General features: G+C 49.2%; 1 protein-coding gene across 1 annotated transcript; it reads left to right on the forward strand.

Annotated features, from left to right (window-relative positions):
- The first annotated feature begins 2,729 nt into the window (after positions 1-2,729).
- On the forward strand, positions 2,730-17,826 carry PSMC1 (proteasome 26S subunit, ATPase 1). The gene is made up of 11 exons (XM_069736657.1): positions 2,730-2,779; positions 4,660-4,713; positions 5,416-5,512; positions 6,841-6,965; positions 7,057-7,242; positions 8,916-9,044; positions 9,776-9,872; positions 9,947-10,136; positions 10,471-10,622; positions 12,029-12,183; positions 17,434-17,826. The coding sequence occupies exons 1-11, from the start codon at positions 2,777-2,779 to the stop codon at positions 17,566-17,568; spliced, it is 1,323 nt and encodes a 440-aa protein (XP_069592758.1). The 5' UTR covers positions 2,730-2,776; the 3' UTR covers positions 17,569-17,826.
- Positions 17,827-18,010: the final 184 nt, after the last annotated feature.

Consider the following 18,010-nt stretch of genomic DNA (forward strand, 5'->3'; position numbering starts at 1 on the left):
CAGGATAGGATTAGATACACGGCTCAGCAGACAGTATCACACAGGATAGGATTAGATACACGGCTCAGCAGACAGTATCACACAGGATAGGATTAGATACACGGCTCAGCAGACAGTATCACACAGGATAGGATTAGATACACAGCTCAGCAGACAGTATCACACAGGATAGGATTAGATACACGGCTCAGCAGACAGTATCACACAGGATAGGATTAGATACACGGCTCAGCAGACAGTATCACACAGAATAGGATTAGATACACAGCTCAGCAGACAGTATCACACAGGATAGGATTAGATACACAGCTCAGCAGACTGTATCACACAGGATAGGATTAGATACACGCCTCGGCACACAGTATCACACATGATAGAATTAGAAACACAGCTCAGCAGACAGTATCACACAGGATAGGATTAGATACACAGCTCAGCAGACAGTATCACACAGGATAGGATTAGATACACAGCTCAGCAGACAGTATCACACAGGATAGGATTAGATACACAGCTCAGCAGACAGTATCATACAGGATAGGATTAGATACACGGCTCAGCAGACAGTATCACACAGGATAGGATTAGATACACGGCTCAGCAGACAGTATCACACAGAATAGGATTAGATACACAGCTCAGCAGACAGTATCACACAGGATAGGATTAGATACACAGCTCAGCAGACTGTATCACACAGGATAGGATTAGATACACGCCTCGGCACACAGTATCACACATGATAGAATTAGAAACACAGCTCAGCAGACAGTATCACACAGGATAGGATTAGATACACAGCTCAGCAGACAGTATCACACAGGATAGGATTAGATACACAGCTCAGCAGACAGTATCACACAGGATAGGATTAGATACACGGCTCAGCAGACAGTATCACACAGGATAGGATTAGATACACGGCTCAGCAGACAGTATCACACAGGATAGGATTAGATACACGGCTCAGCAGACAGTATCACACAGAATAGGATTAGATACACAGCTCAGCAGACTGTATCACACAGGATAGGATTAGATACACGCCTCGGCACACAGTATCACACATGATAGAATTAGAAACACAGCTCAGCAGACAGTATCACACAGGATAGGATTAGATACACAGCTCAGCAGACAGTATCACACAGGATAGGATTAGATACACAGCTCAGCAGACAGTATCACACAGGATAGGATTAGATACACAGCTCAGCAGACAGTATCATACAGGATAGGATTAGATACACGGCTCAGCAGACAGTATCACACAGGATAGGATTAGATACACGGCTCAGCAGACAGTATCACACAGAATAGGATTAGATACACAGCTCAGCAGACAGTATCACACAGGATAGGATTAGATACACAGCTCAGCAGACAGTATCACACAGGATAGGATTAGATACACAGCTCAGCAGACAGTATCACACAGGATAGGATTAGATACACGGCTCAGCAGACAGTATCACACAGGATAGGATTAGATACACGGCTCAGCAGACAGTATCACACAGGATAGGATTAGATACACGGCTCAGCAGACAGTATCACACAGAATAGGATTAGATACACAGCTCAGCAGACTGTATCACACAGGATAGGATTAGATACACGCCTCGGCACACAGTATCACACATGATAGAATTAGAAACACAGCTCAGCAGACAGTATCACACAGGATAGGATTAGATACACAGCTCAGCAGACAGTATCACACAGGATAGGATTAGATACACAGCTCAGCAGACAGTATCACACAGGATAGGATTAGATACACAGCTCAGCAGACAGTATCATACAGGATAGGATTAGATACACGGCTCAGCAGACAGTATCACACAGGATAGGATTAGATACACGGCTCAGCAGACAGTATCACACAGAATAGGATTAGATACACAGCTCAGCAGACAGTATCACACAGGATAGGATTAGATACACAGCTCAGCAGACTGTATCACACAGGATAGGATTAGATACACGGCTCGGCACACAGTATCACACATGATAGAATTAGAAACACAGCTCAGCAGACAGTATCACACAGGATAGGATTAGATACACAGCTCAGCAGACAGTATCACACAGGATAGGATTAGATACACAGCTCAGCAGACAGTATCACACAGGATAGGATTAGATACACGGCTCAGCAGACAGTATCACACAGGATAGGATTAGATACACGGCTCAGCAGACAGTATCACACAGGATAGGATTAGATACACGGCTCAGCAGACAGTATCACACAGAATAGGATTAGATACACAGCTCAGCAGACTGTATCACACAGGATAGGATTAGATACACGCCTCGGCACACAGTATCACACATGATAGAATTAGAAACACAGCTCAGCAGACAGTATCACACAGGATAGGATTAGATACACGGCTCAGCAGACAATATCACACAGGATAGGATTAGATACACAGCTCAGCAGATAGCGTCACACAAGGTTAGGATTAGATACACAGCTCAGCAGTCTGTGTGTGACTGGAGAATGAAATTATTTCCACAAAAATCTGAACTGAGATGTCTGACTCTCTCGGTATTGGACACCTCTGCGTGATTTCATTAGTTTCCCATCACTTTATTAGTCCTTCTCTTATCTCTGAGCCGGGAGTCAGTGCTGTCACTGTAAACACTCCTCCACCGTTGTTATGGTGACGGCTGCCATTTATCGCTTCGCCTTCTTTTCTTTGTGCCCTTATGATCCTTCGCGGGCGCTGTCCGATGACGTATATCCGGTGATAGAGCAGCGGCAGACATGGTGAGTGAGCAGGTTTTACTCCGGGAAACGGGAGATTAACCGGCAATGATTTATGATTACATATACCTCCCCCCTCCGTGTACGCTGATGGTATATAACTCCCGTATACACTGATGGTATATACCTCCCTCCTCCGTGTACGCTGATGGTATATTTACCTCCCGTATACACTGATGGTATATACCTCCCTCCTCCGTGTACGCTGATGGTATATTTACCTCCCGTATAGACTGATGGTATATAACCCCCCCCGTATACACTGATGGTATATAACCCCCCCGTATACACTGTTGTTATATCCCCCCCCCCGTATACACTGATGCTATATAACCCCCCGTATACACTGATGGTATATAACCCCCCTACCCCCCGTATACACCGATGGTATATAACCCCCCCATATACACTGATGGTATATAACCCCCCTACCCCCCGTATACACCGATGGTATATAACCCCCCCATATACACTGATGGTATATAACCCCCCTACCCCCCCCCCCGTATACACTGATGGTATATAACACCTCGTATACACTGATGGTATATAACACCTCGTATACACTGATGGTATATAACCCCCCTACCCCCCGTATACACCGATGGTATATAACCCCCCCATATACACTGATGGTATATAACCCCCCTACCCCCCCCCCCCCGTATACACTGATGGTATATAACACCTCGTATACACTGATGGTATATAACCCCCCCCATATACACTGATGGTATATAACCCCCCTACCCCCCCATATACACTGATGGTATATAACCCCTCGTATACACTGATGGTGTATAACCCCCCTGTATACACTGATGGTATATAACCCCTCGTATACACTGATGGTGTATAACCCCCCTGTATACACTGATGGTATATAACCCCTCGTATACACTGATGGTGTATAACCCCCCTGTATACACCGATGGTATATAACCCCTCGTATACACTGATGGTGTATAACCCCCCTGTATACACTGATGGTATATAACCCCTCGTATACACTGATGGTGTATAACCCCCCTGTATACACTGATGGTATATAACCCCTCGTATACACTGATGGTGTATAACCCCCCTGTATACACTGATGGTATATAACCCCTCGTATACACTGATGGTGTATAACCCCCCTGTATACACTGATGGTATATAACCCCTCGTATACACTGATGGTGTATAACCCCCTGTATACACTGATGGTGTATAACCCCTCGTATACACTGATGGTATATAACCCCCCCGTATACACTGATGTTATATTATCCCCTGTATACGCTGACGTCGTGTGCGCAGCCCCCGTGTACGCTGACTGTGTGCGCAGCCCCCGTATACAAGCCCTTGTATGCAGCGTTTTTCTCTGGAAGGATATTTTTGCAATAGAAAAGGGCTTATTGCCGGAGCCACAGCATTGTGTTCTCGGGTTTGGAATAAATAAAACTTTTCACATTTTTTTAAATGGGAGTACTGTAAAGACCTGTCATATTGCCCCCCAAACTCATCCCCATGCCTCTGATCTGGCCCCCGTATCAGTGACCATTTCTCTCCATCCCTGTGCGCTAATTGTCGCTCCCCCTAGTGATTCCCCCCATCGTCGCCACTTCCATCACATATAGCGCCAATCCCGGTGCCGTCCCCCCTAACAGTGTCAGCCATTGTGCCTATAACAGCCTCGGCCTATTACACCACCCATCGCCCTGGGCATCGCTCGTTCTTCTGGACCTCGGAGTATTTCTCATCTTGGTGACGGCGGCTCATCGGACATATTGGAGGTTATACAAGACTCGACCTCTAAACTCTGCCGAGCTCTGTCTGTTACCCGGACATGCACCCTAATGATGTCATTGAGCCAAACTGTTCCCTTCTATGATTTTCAGGGTCAAAGTCAGAGCGGAGGACACGGCCCCGGAGGAGGGAAGAAGGATGACAAGGTGAGCCGCAGACCCTCGCCCCCCGCATCCGCTGCTGCTGGGTATAACTCCTGTCACTCTGCTGTAACCTTCATCCTATCCTGTGATCTCGGCTACATGGCTGATCCCAGGGATCACGGAGAAAGGACCAACTCTGCTATGTGTCAGTGAATAGAACATTAGACTGCCTTTTCCTATAGATCTTAAAGGGCCTGTCCAGTCTCTTTATAAAACAATAAAGACTGATTTACAAAAGTTCTGGAAAACTTCAATAACCAGTCTCTTTCAGTTCCTCACAGTTTGTCGGATCCCTGCTTGCTGTCAGTGAGTGACACTCTTCAGAGGGTTTGCTGCTGTTCCATTTTATTTAGGCCATGATACATTTTTGGTGGCGATTAGTCACAGATCATTGTCTCCACTGGATTCATTGTTACGGGATTTCAGGCACAATAACTGACGGCATGCAGAGATCTTGAACCTGGTGCAGAACGTACAAGCGATCGAGGATTAGACACATTCACCATCATCATCTATAGTAGTTTTATAGTCGTATAGCCATTGTTTCCAGGAGTAGGAAAGTACGTAGGTGGCTGTACAGACGTCTGATGATCCGGCACAATGCCAGATTACTGAAATCTCTCCGGATTGATATAGACCCCACATGTGCCGCCTCTTACTAAGTGTTGACTGTTTTATTTCCTTTTTCTTTTTTTAACATGGAAGGACAAAAAGAAGAAGTACGAGCCGCCCGTCCCCACCAGAGTCGGCAAGAAGAAAAAGAAGACAAAGGGTCCGGATGCCGCCAGTAAACTCCCATTAGGTGAGATCTGAACTTTTATCACTGCAGCTTCCTGTCCAGAGGAAAACTCCAAATAGCAGGCTACCTTAAAGGGATCCTCCAGCACATTAGGGGTTGAAAGATGCTGCTAACAGGGCACATGCAGTTATCGGCCCGGCAGGGATCCTGCAGCAGTCCTATCAATTATAATAGAGCACATGCACGAAATCTGACAAATGGTCATCAACACTGCCTACAGCAACCCCCGCTGTCCAATACAGAAGTGAGAGACAGATACTCCCTTTAATGACATTCCTTTTTTTTTTATTCCTTCAATGACTGGTTCAACTAATGAGACTCTACAATTCTAAAAACAGTGGTGCCCATCAGTGCCACGGGCACCCTCACTCCCCATCGTGCACACCCAACTTGCTATTTCTATAGATTTTAAGTCTCAGCTTTGAAGGAAGGAGCCGGTACCCCCTCCTCAGGATCAATATCAGTAGTCCTAATTTAGTAAGATGTTATTGGTGAAAAATCCCTTTAACGCTTGTAGTCATCAATGCCATAATGCAGCAAATTTAAATGTTTGTCCAGGATTAGAAAAACGGCGCCTCACCTATTGACAGGTTGTGTTTGGTATTGCAGCAAAGGGCCAGTCACTTCAACACAGAACCCATGTACAGCAGCCATGTACAACTCCTTTAACATCTGTTCTCATTTATTTAATAAAGCCTTAAAGGGGTTGTCCAGCACTGTTTGCTTTTACATCAGGAGGTGAGCGGCTTTGTGTCTGCACCTCCTAATGCAGAAGTGAGCGGTGGGAAGCCCATGTTCTAGAGGGCATGTTTTGTTATAGTAGTTTTCTCAGTGTCATGATTGGTAAACATGGCTGGCTCTGTGGCTGATCTTCCCCCTCTTTTAGGGTATGTTTCCATGGGCCTGATTACATCCTGATTAGCTGTGGATTGAACGCTGCGTACAGCCTGCAGCGTTCAACCCGCAGCATCCAGATGTTATAGCATAGTGGAGGGGATTTTATGAAATCCCGTCTCCACTATGTGTGCGAACACGCACCCGGCGGCCCTGCGTTTCCGGACATGCCGCGCGTCTTTTTAGACCGCAGCATGTCTGTTTACCTTGCGGCGACGCTCCGTCTCCGCAAGGTAAATAACACAGTCCTATGTATAGGGTGCGTGTACAGAAGGGGACGGTGCTTTTGGCGGAGTGGGGTATCCGCTTGGTCCATAGCGCCGACAATATGGCCCGTGGAGACGTACCCTTACTGTGGGAAAGCTGGATGACCATTTTCTAGGAAAGGTAACGGGGCTCCTGTCACTACTGACCTTTCTCTGTAATGTCTCTTTCAGTCACCCCCCATACTCAGTGCCGTCTGAAGTTACTGAAGCTGGAGAGGATCAAGGACTATCTCCTGATGGAGGAAGAGTTCATCAGGAACCAGGAGCAGATGAAGCCTCTGGAGGAGAAGCAGGAGGTAGCTGGGACCACGTGGTGGGATAGATTTACGGGGCAGGTGACGTGGCGATTCCGATGTGACTCTATTGTGTGTGATTTTCTGCTGGCAGGAAGAGAGATCCAAGGTGGACGACCTGCGAGGAACGCCCATGTCGGTTGGAACCCTGGAGGAAATCATTGATGATAACCACGCCATCGTCTCCACATCGGTGGGATCGGAGCATTATGTCAGCATCCTGTCCTTTGTGGACAAAGATCTGCTGGAGCCGGGGTGCTCCGTCCTCCTGAACCACAAAGTGAGTACAAGGGGGAGCGGAGCAATATGTGACATGTACAAGGGCTCCCAGTGTTGCGTTCATGACACTGGTGTTTTATTTCAACTCCTTTATTTAACATCTGTGCTTGCTGTCAGTGAAGAGAAACTGATTTGTACCATTGTCCTGAACCGGTCATATTCGTGTTCACTACAGCGCACGAGTGAAATCCTTAGATTGAAACGAATTAGTGAGCGCAAACGTCTGTGCCGCAGGGTCAGCGAGCGCAAACGTCTCTGCCGCAGACAGTCAGTCTCATTAGCTCACATTAATCCAGACTGGCTGTTAAAGGGGATTTTTTCTTTCCGCAATCTCTCGCCCTTCCCATGTTCAGATCTTACTCTGCCATCGCCCTGGTTTTTGTTGTTTGTCTGCAGCAATGATGTCATGTGACAGCACTGCAGCCAATCACTAAACTTAGCAGCTCATAAAGCATACATCACCTGAGATCAGTGATTGGCTTCAGCACTGTCAATGTGATGTCACCACTACAGCCTTACAACAGATCAGGGCAGGAGAGGAGACTGAGCGCTGGACCCAGGGAGGTAAGCAAAGTGCATTTATTTTATTTTGTTACACATAACTGTACTGTCAGGCAGAAGATTGCTGAAAGAGGAAACACCTTTTAAGGCTGAGTACACTGGAGTTTGCGGGCCGCTTGTCTCCCGCGGGCCGCTTGTCTCCCGCGGGCCGCTTGTCTCCCGCGGGCCGCTTGTCTCCCGCGGGCCGCTTGTCTCCCGCGGGCCGCTTGTCTCCCGCGGGCCGCTTGTCTCCCGCGGGCCGCTTGTCTCCCGCGGGCCGCTTGTCTCCCGCGGGCCGCTTGTCTCCCGCGGGCCGCTTGTCTCCCGCGGGCCGCTTGTCTCCCGCGGGCCGCTTGTCTCCCGCGGGCCGCTTGTCTCCCGCGGGCCGCTTGTCTCCCGCGGGCCGCTTGTCTCCCGCGGGCCGCTTGTCTCCCGCGGGCCGCTTGTCTCCCGCGGGCCGCTTGTCTCCCGCGGGCCGCTTGTCTCCCGCGGGCCAGTGCACATGGGCTGTTTTCCACATGGACTTCAAATCTGCACTTGTGACAGGCGCTAGTTGGTTTGATTTCTGGATCGGACTAGTGCGTATACAGAACAGGCAAAACATGACAGAAAAGCGCCCAGAGCTGCACACATGACGGTTCACAAAGTTCAGCGCTTGTCTGAATACCTTGTCCGCAGGATATGGCATAACTTACTGGGACCCCCAGCAATCCAGAGAGTGGGACTTTGCAGAGCCCGTCCTGAGTGGAGTGGATCGATGATCGACCTCAGCTCTGTTCATTCTGTTTAGGACTGCCGGATATATTTGGGGACAGCACATCGCTGCTTCTGGCAGCCCCTTAGACAATGAATGGAGCAGAAGTTGAGTATGTGCTCCTCTGCTCCATTTTCCGCTAAGATTCCCAAAGTCCATAGCTCCAGTTTCTGGGCAGAAGGCGGACGCCGAGTGATCACTAAGTTATTGCCTATGGTTGGGGGATAGCTTAGTAAATTGACAATAATCCTTTAACGTAGAGGTGGGTTTTGGTCTTTAAAATAAACAAGAGCTTTATAATCTCCCTTGTACCCAGGGTGGTGTTTTATGATCACTTTGCTGCTCGTGCTCCATCACTTGTTGTCTTGGCTTGTTCCTAGGTCCACGCTGTGATTGGGGTCCTCATGGATGACACAGACCCCCTGGTGACCGTGATGAAAGTGGAGAAAGCTCCACAGGAGACATACGCTGACATCGGAGGACTGGATAACCAGATCCAGGAAATCAAGGTGCGCCATAAATCTCGTCAGCTACATGTAAACGTATTCCCGTGCCTTAGCCCCTTTGCACTTTTGTCTTCCCGTCTTTCCTCCCCTTCTTGCACGAGCCGTCGCTTTAGCTTTCGGTCAACATTTCTGTTTGAGGGCTGGTAGTTTTTTTTTTTTTGCTGTTTAGTTTGTAAGTTTCAATGACAGCATTCACTTTACTATATAATGTAGTGAGAAACGGGAGGAATCCGTGAAAAAAAACACAAACTACAATTCTATTTTTTTTTATGGCATTTACTGTGCTGGTAAATTAACTTGGAAACCTGATTCTCTCAGTCACTACAATTATGGCGATAACAAGTTTGTATTCATGTTTTTTTTTCCTTTATTTTTGTTTGGGTGAAATGTGGGCCGATTTCAGGTTTTTCTTTATATTTGTAACTTCTCTTTTCCATCGTCATGCTTGGGGATCTATTCTACACACTGCAATCCTGCAGTAAAAAAAAATCACAATCTCCCATGACGCTATCTGGGCATAAAAAGATGCATATACCCTATTCTGACCCATGTCGAGAAGGGAATAAAACATGTTCATTTATATCTATTGGTTGCATTTGGCTTTTTCATGTCACCAGGTTGCTAGACCTCCAAAGCCGCAGAAATGCTGTACATGTGCCATTTGTTTGGCGCTGCTGCCGTGCTCTGCAGGTTTATCCAGCGTACGCTCAGTCTGTGTGATTTCTGCCCTGTAGGAATCTGTGGAGCTGCCCCTCACCCATCCCGAGTACTATGAAGAGATGGGCATCAAACCCCCCAAAGGCGTCATTCTCTATGGCCCGCCCGGCACAGGTACAGCACCCACACATCCTCATGTTATGTTGTATCTTATATCTGGTAACATCTGATACGACCGATCTCCACAGGTAAAACTCTTCTGGCCAAAGCTGTAGCCAACCAGACGTCGGCCACCTTCTTGAGGGTGGTGGGATCTGAGCTCATCCAGAAATACCTGGGCGATGGGCCCAAGCTGGTTCGTGAATTGTTCAGGGTGGCCGAAGAGCACGCGCCATCCATAGTGTTTATCGATGAGATAGATGCCATCGGCACAAAGAGGTAAGAATGGGGAATTCTAATATTTCCAGACATGCTGGCTGTTGTAGTTGTGCAGGTGTTTAACATGGAAGGAGGGGAAAAAGGGTGTTCGTTTTCCAATAAATTTGGGTTTGACACCAGATGAAGTTAAAGGGTTTCTCCGTCACTTCACCCCACTGATGATGGCGCCAGGACTTGGCGCAGCCGGCAATATCATGTGTGTCCTATTCTGATGCATGGGCCGGATGCACATGAGACCTGTCAGTACGTCATCTGCTGCCATCGCTACGGAAGTGAAAGTCGCCGGAGAACCCCTAGTACAACACGAGCCACTGTCTAATGTCTGATCTTACAGGTATGACTCCAACTCCGGGGGCGAGCGAGAAATTCAGAGAACCATGTTGGAGCTGCTCAATCAGCTGGACGGATTTGATTCCCGGGGTGACGTGAAAGTCATTATGGCCACCAACAGGATAGAAACGCTGGATCCGGCCTTAATTAGACCAGGTATATAGTGATATATGGGAGTATAATCCTGATGGTGCCCAGAAGCCCACTGCACACCAGTGATGGGTACTGGGGCAAAACACCGCTGTCATTGACTGCCACCACAACTCCTGGACACACGGCAGGATCGATAGGGCCCACAGGACACTGCAGAGCTGCTGAGGGGAGGTCATTAATTTTTGGCTCTGCCACTTGCCTTTCATCACCCTCACTCCTGGTTGATTTTCTGTTTTTTCCTCCCCTCCTACCAAGAGCAACAACTTTTTTTTAAACTTTTCCAGCCATATAGCCGTAGGACGGCTTGTTTTTTGCAGGACAAGTTGTACTTCAGATTGATATCATTCATTCAGCCACACAGTGTACTGGAAAATGGGGAAAAAATTCCAAGTGCGATGAAATTGCAAAAAAAAAGTGCAGTTGCAGGTTTTTTTTAATTAATGTAGTAACCATGTTCATTTTATATATTATATAAACTCACCTGGCAATATGATTCTCCAGGTCAGTACAGGTACGCAGATACCAAACATGTATACTGTTTTGCTTTTGTTTTTTTTTGTTTTCTTTTTAAGTACTGAAAAAAAAATTCATAAATCTGTGTTTTTTTTTTTTGCTTTTGACGCTGTTTTCTGGGGCCTTTAACTTCTCTTAAGATCTGGGGCTGAGTGAGGGCTTATTTTTGTGGGCCCTGAGCTGATGTTTTTACTGATACCGTTTTGGGGTAGATAAAATCAAAACATTGGAGCTTATTGCAGCGTTTTATTGCAATGTTTCAGTGACCATAAAACTGCGATTCTGGCTCTTTTTTTCTTATTACTCTATTTACCGATCAGATTATTTTATATTTTAACAGATTGGACATTTCTGTGATACCAAACATGCGTTTCTTTTTTTTTCCTTTGTAATTTTAACAGTGCAAAAGGGGGGTGATTTGAACTTTTTTTTTTTTTTTAAACTTTTTCTTACTTTTTACTGACTTCAATAGTCCTCTTAGTAGATTTGAAGCTGCAATCGTCTGTGCTATACATAGCAGAAATCATGATGACAGGCACGGGCTTCTTTCAGCAGACCTCCATCTGTCATGACTACCCATGGGTGCCCCGAGATCATGTGGGCGGGATCATTGACGCACTTCCTGTCTGCACGTATTAAATGCCGCTATCAGTGGTATCATTGATAGTGGCCTTTAACTGGTTAGCATCCGAGATCCACCCGCGATTGTTATAGGAACTTGATGGCTGATTACATCGCTCATCAAGTGCGGGGAGCGATGTGGCTCAGCACTGGTGCCCACATAACAGCCAGGGACACGACTGAAGACATAAATATACTCGAAGGGGTTAAGATATTTTATTGCAAAACAGTCTTGTCTGCATCCAGTACATGTAACTTTCTTTTTACTTTCTAAGGTCGTATCGACAGAAAGATTGAATTCCCTCTACCTGATGAAAAGACCAAGAAGAGAATCTTCCAGATCCACACCAGTCGCATGACGCTGTCGGACGACGTCACGCTGGACGATCTCATCATGGCCAAAGACGACCTGTCCGGAGCAGATATAAAGGTGCGACACTTCTTCGGGGAACTTTGTGACTATTGGGGGCTGATTACATGGATGGAATTATGCAAGTGTTTTAAGCAGGAATGGAAAAAAAACGTAGAGTAAGAAGCTTCCGAAGGGTTAATAATTGATTTTTTTTAGCAATTAACAAAATGCAAAGTGAATGAAAAAAAGAGAATTGTGAAATCCCATCAGTATCCGGTGACTGTCTGTTGCCGCCATCATCGGTGAGCGCCCGTCGCCTCCCTCATGGGTAGCTCGGTGGAGCTGGATCATCACCCCCCCTCAGGATTTTGCACCTTTTCTCTATCGCCTTTCATTGGGGGACACAGGAACCATGGGGACACTGGAACCATGGGTGTATGCTGCTGCCACTAGGAGGCTGACACTATGCAAATAAAAAGTTAGCTCCTCCTCTGCAGTGTACACCCCACCGACAGGAAGTAGGATCTTCAGTTTAGCTTAGTGTCAGTAGGAGGTGGATACGGGTCTTTCATTAGACCCTTATCTACCTCAATGTGCGTCGTTTCCCTTCAGGTTTTTCCGGAGGGATACAGGGTGAACAGTCACACCTGTAGTCCCACTATGCGGACTATGAGTACGGCGTGTACTGCCACCCCGTATCCTCATAGATTCCTCTCCAGGACCAAGATCCTAGCACACAAGCGTGCTCAGAAGTCCGGTCCTGGCTCCGTCCCCCACCCACTCGCCCACCAGAGCCTGTCGGTCGGAGGAGACGAGGACGTCCATCAGCTCCGTGGACGTCTCATTCCTTCCAGGTTAGTACCGGCGGGGGATCTTTAGGTGAGTATTTTCCCGCCCCACCCTGTGGCTTCCCTGGATCCCAGAGAAAAAAAAAAAATCCTATTTAGGGGGGTTTTCTGATGCGAATCGCATCTCTTTTCAGCCGCGCCACTTCCGTGGATGCGGCCTCCCTGTTCCGGCGCGGCTGCCTTTACGGACCACCGCGCCGCTTCTTGTCCAGGCACGCTATCTGCGTGGCCTTGCTCAGGGGGGGGACATTTCCACCTCGGGTCCTTCAGGCTTCCCAGCCCCAGCTTCAGCGCGGTGGCTTCGGCCCTCAGTGGCTCCCCTGCTCCGGCCGCTGTTTGCGGCCGTTCATTTCTTTTCTGGGTGGTGGCTTTGCCAGCCGTCGCATCGCTCTGGCCGCTGTATGCGGCCGTTCTTTTCAGTGCGGCGGCTTCCCAGCCGCCACATCGCTTCGGCCCTCTCTGGCTTCCCTGCTCCGGCCGCTGTATGCGGCCGTTCATTTCTATTCAGCGCGGCGGCTTTGCCGGCCGCCGCATCGCTTCGGGCCCCCTGCAGCTGCGTCCCTCTGGCCGCTTACAGTGCCGCTCATCCTCCCTCAGCGCGGCGGCTTGCCAGACCGCCACACCGCTTGGGACCTGCGGCTGCGCTGCTCCCGCCGCTGTAGGCGGCCGCTCACCATCGCCTTCTGCGGCGCACGGTTCTCCGCTGCGGCCCTTCCATGCCGGTCACCGATCGCTAATTTAGGCCCCGGCTTCTGCCTGGGCCTACTTCCGGTGCCGGACTCCGCCCCCCTTCCTTGTTCGTCGGGCGGGCTTTTCTCCCGCCCGACAATTTCACTGAGAACCGCCTTTTCTCCTCCCACCGGCGCCATCTTGGGACTCCTGAACCACGAGTCCCCTCCTCCGGAACAAGAGAGTGAGATAGTACAGTGGTAAGGTGTGCAGGCTTGCAAACAGAGAGCTGTGAGTTCGAACCCCAGCAATGAAAGTTAATTTTTGGCGTGCCGGCTACTCCTAAGGTGGATTCTCCAGGTCCAGGACTGGAAGTTCCACCTAGGCATGACCCACGACTAGACCCCAGCCCGTTTCTCAGACTGGGCAACCGTCTCCTGTTCCTCAGGGACGTCTGGGTCTCCTCAGCAGAGGTCGCATGGGCCAGGGCACCTGTTCCCTCTAGACACCAAATCTTCTTTTCACGGTCCTGGGATCGTTTTCTTCAAATCCCAACCTACGAGAGACCCCGCTCTAGTCCCGGGTTTTCTTTACTGCCATTGTTTCCCTCCTTAAATCCGGAGTAATCGTTCCCGTCCCAGAACAGGAACGGTTCACAGGCTTCTCTTCGAATCCTTTTGTACTTACAGAGAACGACAAGGGTCGTCCCAGTCCGGATCTCAATTTGCTGAACAAGAAGTTTCGTCGGAGACACTTCAGGACGATATCCCCTCGTTCAGTAATCGCTTCCATGGAGGCTCAGGAATTTCGGTTTCAGGCACCCGAAAGTCTATCCATCTTTCCCGACATTCTAACTGTTGCGGGTGGCTTGTCAACAGGAAGAAGTTCCGTCTTGTTCAGCGCCTCGTATCTCCGGGCATGTTCTTCGACACTTGTCGGACCAGAGTCTTCCTTCCCGAAGACAAGATATCCCTCCTTTGTCAGGAAGTTCACTTGCTCCAGGGTTCTCGGCTCCCCTCCTTTCCGATGGGCCTTAAAGGCCCTAAGGAGGTTGGTTGCAACATCGGAAGCAATTTTCCCTTCGCCCGTTTCATTCAAGACTTCTTCAGCAGGCTATTCTATCACAGGGGACAGGTCTGTCTTCTCCCTGCATCGTCCGATCCGGTTTTCTCCCGGGTCAAATGGTTCCTCGACTGGTGGCCGAGGTCACTTCTCTTATCCCAGAGTAGATCCTTCTCAGCATATCCTTCCTTCCAGTTCCCTGGCAGGTGGTGACGACGGGCGCCAGCCCGCTCGGCGGAGGCGCGGGGCTTTGTCTCCTGTTCTTTCAGGGTTGTTGGTCGGCGCAGGAGTCCTCTTTGCCGATCAATGTTCTCGAGTTCCGGATCATCTTTCCGTCTTGCCTTCACTGGGTAAGGATTCTCAGCAGCCTGCCAATTCGAACCCAGACAGACAATGACACAGCAGTGGCATACGTCTACCACCAGGGGTGTACTCGGCGTTCTCTGGCCTCGGCCGAGATTCCAGGATCCTCCTTTGGACAGAGGCAACGGTCCTGGTGAGCTCCGCAGTGCATGTCCCCGGCGTGGACATTTAGGCCGCCGACTTCCTCGGCTTCGAGGGCCTCGCGGCAGGGGAATGGTACTTCAGGAGGTTTCCCGTCGGATTGCTCTTCGATGGGGGACTCCAGAGGTGGACCTCATGGCGTCCCGATTGAACAGGAGGTCCCTCGGGTCGGCCCAGGGTCCCGTGATCCTCTCACAGTGGTGTTGACATTTTGGCCATTCCTTGGTCGCAGTTCCTGCTCCCCTATCGGTTCCCACCCCTTCCCTTGCTTTCCAAACTGTCGAAAAAGATCAAGGCGGGATGGGTGCCGGTCATTCTGATCGTCCCGGATTGACCCTGGAGGTCTTGGTTTGCAGACATCGTCTATCTTCTCGCGGACACCCCTGGTGCCTTCCAAACGGACCCCGATCTGCTGTCTCAGGGTCCGATCTGCCACCCGAATTATCGGTCGCTCAGTTTAACGGCGTGGATGTGGACTCCACTGTTTTTAAGAGTGTACGGCCTTTCGGCCCGGATGAGTCACACTATAATCCAGGCTAGGAAGCCTTCGTCTTCTTCCAGGATCTACTATTGTACCTGGAAGGCTTACTTTGCTGATGCGAGTCCAACCGCTTTTCACCTATGTCCCTTTTCCCTGCCTTCCATTTGGTTTTCCTTCAGGCAGGACTGGATTCGGGCTTCGCTCTCAGTTCTCAAAAGGGCCAGGTTCCTGCGCTCTTCTTCCCTTTAAGAAGACTTATCTCCTCAGCCACAGGTTAAGACTTTCCTTCAAGGAGTAGTCCACGCTGTCCCTCCGTTCAGGGCCTCTGTGGATTCATGGGATTTAAAGGTTGTGTTGGTTGTTCTTAGGGGTTCTCCCCTTTGAGCCTCTCAGGGAGTTTTCCCTGTCAGTTCTATCTCGGAAGGTGGTTTTTCTCAGGTCCATCTCTTCGATCCGCCGCGTTTTTGAGTTGACGGCCATTTCCTGCCGTCCTCCTTTCTTGATTTTTCCACCAGGATAAGGTGGTCCCAGGCCTCCGCCTTCCTTCCTTTCTCGAGGTGGTTTTCATCTTTCCACCTCAACGAGGACTTCGTTCTACCTTCCTTTTGTCCAGCTCCGACTCATCCTCTGGAGCGATCGTTGAACAGGCTGGACCTCGTCAGGGCAGTGAGGATCTCCCTGGCTAGCACGGCCGCTTTCCGAAAGATGGATTCTCTTTTCGCCATCCCTGATGGCGTGCGTAGAGGCCTGCCGGCTTCCAAGGCGACGATTGCTCGCTCGATCAGAATGGCAATTTTGGAAGCTTACCGGGTCAAGCACAGGGGGCCCCCTCCTGAGATGAAGGCTCACTCTACCCGGGCAGTCGGCGCTTCCAGTGCGGTACGTCACAGGTCTTTCGCCGACAGCTTTGCAAAGCGGCAACCTGGTCTTCCATCCACACGTTTCGCCGAACTACGGCGGACTCCAGCCTGGGCAGAAGGATCCTGCAGGCGGCAGTGGTGAGTCCTCTGGCCTGATGGAAGTCTGTTTTTTCCCACCCCAGGGACTGCTTTGGGACGTCCCATGGTTCCTGTGTCCCCCAATGAAAGGCGATAGAGAAAACAGGATTTTTGGTTGCTTACCGTAAAATCTGTTTCTCGGAGCCTTCATTGGGGGATACAGCACCCTCCCAAGTTGAACAGCTCTGTTTACTGTCTACGTTTGAGTTCTTTGAACACTCTGAGTGTTTGAAGCTGTTAATCTGTGAAGCGCCATGGATTTTGTTGGCGCTATATAAAGTTTATTATTATTATATTATCCTTCTCTTTTACACGTTGCTTCTCCTACTGCTTTCTCACTAACTGAAGATCCTACTTCCTGTCGGTGGGGTGTACACTGCAGAGGAGGAGCTAACTTTTTATTTGCATAGTGTCAGCCTCCTAGTGGCAGCAGCATACACCCATGGTTCCTGTGTCCCCCAATGAAGGCTCCGAGAAACAGATTTTACGGTAAGCAACCAAAAATCCTGTTTTCCCTCTTATAGCCTCAGTATTGTTCTGTTTTTTTTTTGGCTGCAGAACAAGTTAAAGGGGTTGTCCGGTCACCTATAACCTGTTGATCACCAGGGTGCGCTCCTGTACTCTGTATTGTCGGAGATGCAGGGTATTGGGTTATTACTGGAGTGTCAGTCTGCACGATTTCAGCTCTGGATGTGACAGATTAGGAGAATATTACTATTGCATGTGGCCTCAGCAGCAGAACTCATGTGCCCGTCTCCCCCCGCAGGCTATATGTACGGAGGCCGGGCTGATGGCGCTTCGGGAGAGGAGGATGAAAGTCACCAATGAAGATTTTAAGAAATCAAAAGAGAACGTCCTGTACAAGAAGCAGGAAGGCACACCGGAGGGGCTGTACCTGTAACGTTATACACTGCAGATTTTTTATTTCTTCCCTCATCACTCAGAGTGGCAGAAGTATCACTGTAAGTGTACGGACGTCTGCTGCAAACTTGGACTATTACTCCCATCAGAACCGCGTTGGAATACGGTGGGTATTGTTGTTATAGACCTGCATTCTGTTACCGTACACTGTACGCAGCGTCTGCTCCCCCTATATACAGACACGGGGGCCAGAGCCGCTGCTGCGGGATGTGTGAAATATAAAGAAAAAACCCTGAAACTGTTGTAATGTGCTCTGTACATAAGAAGTCAGGGATTTCTAAGTCGCAGGGGGCAGTGTCGTCCTCTTCTGGCTACGTGTTCATGTTAGCAGTTTCCAGCTTTCTTAGGTGAAAATATAACTTTTTCCCAACTTAAATGTCCTGCAATTGCTCTGACGCACCTAATGCTGCCTGAGTGTGTGC

Source organism: Ranitomeya imitator, chromosome 1 (genome assembly GCF_032444005.1).
Source record: "Ranitomeya imitator isolate aRanImi1 chromosome 1, aRanImi1.pri, whole genome shotgun sequence".
In the NCBI taxonomy this organism is placed as follows: domain Eukaryota; kingdom Metazoa; phylum Chordata; class Amphibia; order Anura; family Dendrobatidae; genus Ranitomeya; species Ranitomeya imitator.

Excerpts from the sequence above, each read along its gene's own strand:
- PSMC1 (XM_069736657.1), top strand. Across the intron at positions 9,045-9,775 it reads ACCAGATCCAGGAAATCAAG|GAATCTGTGGAGCTGCCCCT; the intron begins GTGCGCCATAAA and ends TCTGCCCTGTAG. Across the intron at positions 9,873-9,946 it reads CTATGGCCCGCCCGGCACAG|GTAAAACTCTTCTGGCCAAA; the intron begins GTACAGCACCCA and ends CGATCTCCACAG.